The 6,148-nt window shown below is 37.1% G+C and overlaps 1 protein-coding gene across 3 annotated transcripts in view; it reads left to right on the top strand.

Annotated features, from left to right (window-relative positions):
* The window catches only part of LOC121919082 (potassium voltage-gated channel subfamily KQT member 5-like), a 79,496-nt gene extending 73,717 nt beyond the window's left edge, over positions 1–5,779 (top strand). For all 3 annotated transcript variants that reach the window (XM_042445301.1, XM_042445302.1, XM_042445300.1), the window contains 3 exons: positions 811–942; positions 1,538–1,664; positions 2,943–5,779. In XM_042445301.1, the coding sequence (XP_042301235.1) occupies positions 811–942; positions 1,538–1,664; positions 2,943–3,893 (1,210 nt within the window). In that variant the 3' untranslated portion in view covers positions 3,894–5,779. The remainder of the gene's footprint in view (positions 1–810; positions 943–1,537; positions 1,665–2,942) is intronic.
* The last annotated feature ends 369 nt before the right edge of the window (positions 5,780–6,148 follow it).

Below are 6,148 nucleotides of genomic sequence, written 5' to 3'. Positions count from 1 at the left end.
TACTATTATTATTATTATTATTATTATTATTATTATTATTATTATTATTATTATTATTATTAAAAAGGACCAAGCAAGGTGAAGCACTTTTCCCCGTAAAACCCTTTGATGCTTTAAATCACATCAGCTACTCCTATTCAGACATAATTATAGCACTGACACATACAAGGCTGCTGTCACTGCATATACAATTGGCCCTTCATATTCACGGATTCTGCATCCATGGATTCAGCCATCCACAGCTTAAAATATATATTTTTTTAAAAAAGCCAAAAAGCAAACCTTGATTTTGCCATTTTATATAAAGGATACCATTATACTATGGCATTATATATAAGGGGACTTGAACATCAACAGATTTTGGTATCCACTGGGGTCCTAGAAACAAAAGACAGTGGAAACTAATGACATACTGTAGTTTCATTGATAACATTATGCTATATTTTGTTTATAAATGTGAAATTTAATCCTTTGTTGACATCACTAAAAACAGAATCTGGCTTTTAATTTTTATAAAACCACACATTATTTTTCAGCTTATGGAATGTATTCACTCTTCAAGACACCTATGTTTTTTAAACAATTCATACATTCATTTATGGTAATAAGGTTGATATTATAATGCAGAAGGCATCTTAAGCATAGCTAATTTCCAGCAGAGTCACCAACAAATGGAAAGAAAATGGAATCCTCTTTACAATTTAAGGTTGCTGATTGTTCTTATTTTGATTGATGTGATCATCATGGCTTTATTTTACTATACAAAGTCATACAGATAAAGTTATACAACTATTAATATTTCTTCTGCAGAATCATGAAATTTCATGTTGCCAAAAGGAAGTTTAAAGAAACGTTGCGTCCCTATGATGTCAAAGATGTAATTGAACAATATTCAGCAGGTCATCTGGATATGCTGTGCAGAATTAAAAGTCTACAATCACGGTAAGGAAAATAACTTCCCACAAAAGAATCCCTCACTATGAATTACCTTGGTCTTTAGTGTGGCCATATCTTTTAATACTTTTAAGTCTCGTTTAGCATTTATTTTCCGTCAGCTTTTGCAGGCTGTAGTCTTCCCAACTATAATTTCATTTGCGCCTGAAATTAAAAATTAGATACAAAAGGAGTTGATTCCTCAGTCTAACTAAAAGATTGTATGTACAGCGCTGTGTAAATTTACAGCGTTGTATAAATAAAGGTTAATAATAATAATAATAATATCTGCTAATAAGTGTGCATATGCTCAACAGTTGTCACTGAGCTTTGGCAGGTGGCAAGCTGATTGTAAGGCCACCCCTACGCCTTTTTCAAACTATCTTTCTCACAAGTTGGATAATTGCACACAGCAGAATCAGAGTATCTCAATTATGGTCAGAGACATTATTTAAAATAAAAATAATACAATTGCTCGATAATCAAAATATAATTCTATGTTAATATAAGGATTCCAGGGAACCTTGAGTATACTTGAAGATGAAAATAAAAATATAACCTGTTGAAGTGGGGATGCATATTTGTGTATTTAACTGTCTTGCAGGGTTGACCAAATTCTTGGAAGAGGACAAATTGCCCCTGATAAAAAAAGTCGAGAGAAGAATACTGTAGAGAATGAAACAGCTGATGATCTTAGCATGCTAGGGCGTGTAGTCAAGGTGGAAAAACAGGTAACATGACTTTGAAAAATAATGATCAGTTATATTTTATTGATCAACATGTTTCATATTTGCAATGATAAATAACTTCCTTTAGTCCCCATACAAGTCCCCATACAAGGCAATTTTATGCAAAATTATTATGCTGTGTCAATCAGTTTCAACTATTGACATTTCACAGATATCAGTGAGTCTGTACGAGTGTAAGTGTAATGGTCATAATAGAAATGCTTCCCAGAAGTATCAGGAATTTTCAGAGATTTTGGTAAAACCTGACTGAGGTTGGTCATACTGGAAGGCAAACTTTTGATCACACTCTTCCCCCCCCCCTCCCCCAGCATTTTGAGGTAAGCCAGGAAGAGCTTTATGCTTCTTCTAAACTCCCTTTTGCACTCCCCTCAGTATCTCCCGGTCTCCCCCGAGAGTCCCCCAAGAGTCCCAAAAGTAGCTGATTTTTGAACCACTGCAGTTTGCCATCCAATTTCAGCTTCAAACCACAGTACTCATAAACAGCTGCTCTCATAACAGCTCTACAAGGTGTGCTCCTTCCTCTTTCCTGCCATATCCCTACATTGCCTTCTTGTCTTCTTCATCTTCTCCCTGCCTGCCTGCCAATGGAAGGAAGAGGAGAAGAGGACAAGGGAGAGAGGAGGTCGCAACATCAGTTCTAGCATTCCATGTTCACAGCTGAAAGGGAAAGGTGTGAGTGGCTGCCAACTCTTTTTAAAATGCCATGCTTGCTCCCAGGAGGAAAATTGCCATTACCAAGTACCTGTGTACTGCCAATTTTCCAGTGATCTCCCAAATGACTTTGCTCCCCTGACACTTGGGAGAATGCAAGGCATTTTAAAAAGAGTTATTAGCCACACATCTCCTCCTCCTCTTCTATCAGCAGAGACCAGGGGACCTAAAAGCTGCTATTGCTACTGCTGCCACCTTTTTCTTCCTCCTCTCCTCTTCCTTCCAGGAGTGCCAGGAGAAAGTGGTATGCTGCTATTGCAGCCACCAACTGCAGTTTTCCCTGGGTGCTCTCTCTCTCAATCTGTGTGTGTGTGTGTGTGAGAGAGAGAGAGAGAGAGAGAGAGAGAGAGAGTTGGAAAATTAATGTGGCTGCCTCAGGGCCAAAGGGATGTAAAACTGATCTCCAACACTCTGTGCTCATAGCCATTGCCTGAAAATTCACATAAAATAAGTTTCTTATTTGAAGAGCAATATTACGTATATTTCGTTACCATCTGCACAACATGCATCCTTTGACATTCACACACTATTTTCTTCTTCCATTTCCAGGTCCAATCTATAGAGTCAAAATTAGACTCTCTGCTAGATATTTACCAGCAGGTCTTGAAGAAAGGATCTCTGTCTGCACTAACTTTGGCTTCATTTCAAATGCCACCTTTTGAATGTGATCAAACCTCTGATTATCAAAGTTCTGTAGATAGTAAAGAGTTGTCTAATTCTGCCCAAACTAGTGAATGTGTTTCCAGATCAACGAGTGTCAACATGCCATGTGGCCTCCAGCTTATACTGACACCAAATGAATTTAACCCTCAGGCTTACTATGCTTTTAGTCCAACTATGCATAGTCAAGCCACACAGGTGCCAAATGATGGACCTGTAGTTCTATCAGCTAATAATACACTAAACCAAATAAACCAGACATCGAAGCCAACAACACCTACGACATTACAGATACCCCCTTTTTCATCAGTAAAGCCTATCAACAGGCTGGAACCTATACATATTATTCCTGTGAGCACACAGGAAAATACTTCTGATGTCACCGCTTGCCTTGTTGCTTCTAAGGATAATGGACAAAATGCAAAGTCTGGTGTGACAAAAGATAATTCGTGGAGAAAAAGCCTTGAAACAGAAGGGGAACCCCTAATCTCAGTGAAACCAATAGCGCAAATGGATATAGGGAAATCACTGTCAGTACAAAACCTTATACAGTCTACAGCAGAAGAACTGAATGTACATATTTCTGGAAGTGATACCAGTAGTGCAAGAGGCAGTCAAGAATTATACAGCAAATGGAGGGAATCAAAATTATTTATAACTGATGAAGACTTGGAAGCAGAGAGAGAAAGTGAGACTTTTGAGGCTATTTCCCACCCATTAGTGGAAACTACTCTCTCTACTGACTCTCTGAGGACTGGAATGTCAAGATCATCTCAAAGCATTTGCAAGCCAGGAGACAGTACTGATACTCTCAGCCTGCCTCATGTCAAACTTAAATAGCATTTTGTGGATTTTGTTCAGAGAGTAATCCTTTCAGTCATACATATCACAGCATGGACTATTTTGAAAACCCTTTTGATGATTTTTTAAAAAAAAATTAATCAGGAAGAAAGGCAGTTGTATGAGTCTATATCTTTCAGGTGCATGAAAATGCATGTTTAGACGACTGATATCCTAATTTATACCTACAGTACACTGGTATTTTTGTTTAGTACAGTAGGCATAAATGGGAAACTATATGCTTCAGGTTTATTAAAGAACAAAAAGATCTGAACATTTGGAAACTATGGTATTTCTATAATACATAAAATTAACACAACATGTAAAGCACTTTGCTTCTGGTTTAACTAAATACTACATATGACCTGAAGCAGACCATTTTTACGTTTACAACAATAAAACTGTCAACAGCTGCTAGTGAAGGAAACCTGTAATATGAGATTAGAAATGGCTGCTACTTTCAAACTAAGATTAATTGGCAATTTTAGAAGAGTGTGATTTCTGTATTCCTTTGGAGGTACAGAACCAAGATAAAATATTTTGCACAGCACTTTTAATGAGTTTTTTTGTGACTGAACATTTTTTTACTATGAAATGTTCTAAATTCCAGGCCATTAGGGAAGACTTGCTTTGTGCAATGTTCTCTGTTTCACACTTTCCAAATTCACTGATGACTTCCTTTTGGATCTAAATTCTTTGGGCAGAAATATGTGCAAGGAAAAAGCAGATACTTGATTGTAGATTAGTATTTTCTCCCTTTAGTCCATGTTTTCTGAAGTTGAATGATAGCACAATCAGAGGCTGGGGAAAAAGAAATATATTAGATAGAAAGCAGTGAAAGAAAGAATGGAGATAAAAGGAAACTATACATTTTTTAAAAGAAAGTTAAAAATAAATGTATTTTTTTAAATGGGTCTATACAGTGGGGAATGAGAAGAGTAGAAAAGGAAAACAAGAATAAGCTGGGGAAGGTTTTATAATGCTTTCTTTTAATCTAAACACTGTTCTCCTCTCAAATAAAAATGATAAGGAAATCTTAGCTCATCTGACAGTACTGAAGACTACCTGTCAGATCCTTCAGACGTTTGTACTGGCAAGAAATTAAGGCATAGTTCCTGCCTATAGTTTCTTCCTGGTTTGTTTGTCTTAACTATACAAATTCAAAAAATGGGGCCTCTTTTGAATGTATGTTCCAGAATTGTCTCTGTCCCACTCCCAACTGAAATAATCAATGCTGATATTTATGGTATACCCCAGAAATATATAGCTTGAGCATGTTCATGAGCAAGATGTGATGTGTTCAATTTTCTCTAATGATTCCAAAGGCATTATACAAATTGAATGATGCCACTACTAGCTGGTAATGGTTTGTGAGCCAGCCCTGCTGAGAATGAGAGTATACAAGAATGTCACAAGATGTCTTACTGGCGGTTAAATGCTACAAGCAATTTTAAATGTTTACTCTGAATCAGTTGTAATTTCTTCCTCCAATGTTGGGAAGAATTTTCTGGCTATAAAGGCTTATTGTTGATAATCTTATTAGGAGAAAATATACACAAACCGGTGGGTGTTTATGCTGTATCATTCCTATAAAACTTGCAGATGATAAATAATGTTCTACAGCTTTCCCTGTTCTAAAGCTCCATTGACAAATTCTAAGAAAAGGTATCTTGAAGCATATGAACCATGGTCTATTTTACATCATTATTTTTACAAGTTGCTGTATCACATTTGGTTAATGGTTGCAACATCTTTGTGTGATATAATTAACTTCCACAGTACCTACATTAGAGATAATAACTGGAGGGCTCTAAGCTAAAGAGCCCTAACAGACAGGCCAAAATAAAGCTGCTCCGGGTCACTTTGGAGGTATGCTGTTTAAATGACACACACATCTTAAGAGGCCAGAAACTGCCCCAAAGCTGCACTCTAATCCTTAGGACTGGAGCGGGGCTTTGACACAGCTTCCGGCCTCTTAGGACATATGTATCATTGAAACAGCATATCTCCAAAGTGACCCAAAGCAGCTTTATTTTGGCCTGTCTGTTCAGACCCAAAATTACCTTTCTACAGTTGATTCTGTCTGTTCCCCAAAACTGTCAAACCAAAGTAAAAAGAGGGTGTGGATCAACTGCCTCTGTGCTAAGTGGTGATGATGTAGAGAAACAGAGTAGCCTTCTGCCTAAACTAGTCTGTGACCCAGATTTTAAACATTTTCTTGTTTGGATTACAGTACTACAATTTATCCAGCCAGC

Source organism: Sceloporus undulatus, chromosome 1 (assembly GCF_019175285.1).
Source record: "Sceloporus undulatus isolate JIND9_A2432 ecotype Alabama chromosome 1, SceUnd_v1.1, whole genome shotgun sequence".
NCBI lineage: Eukaryota > Metazoa > Chordata > Lepidosauria > Squamata > Phrynosomatidae > Sceloporus > Sceloporus undulatus.
This window is presented reverse-complemented; position numbering and strand designations above follow the sequence as displayed.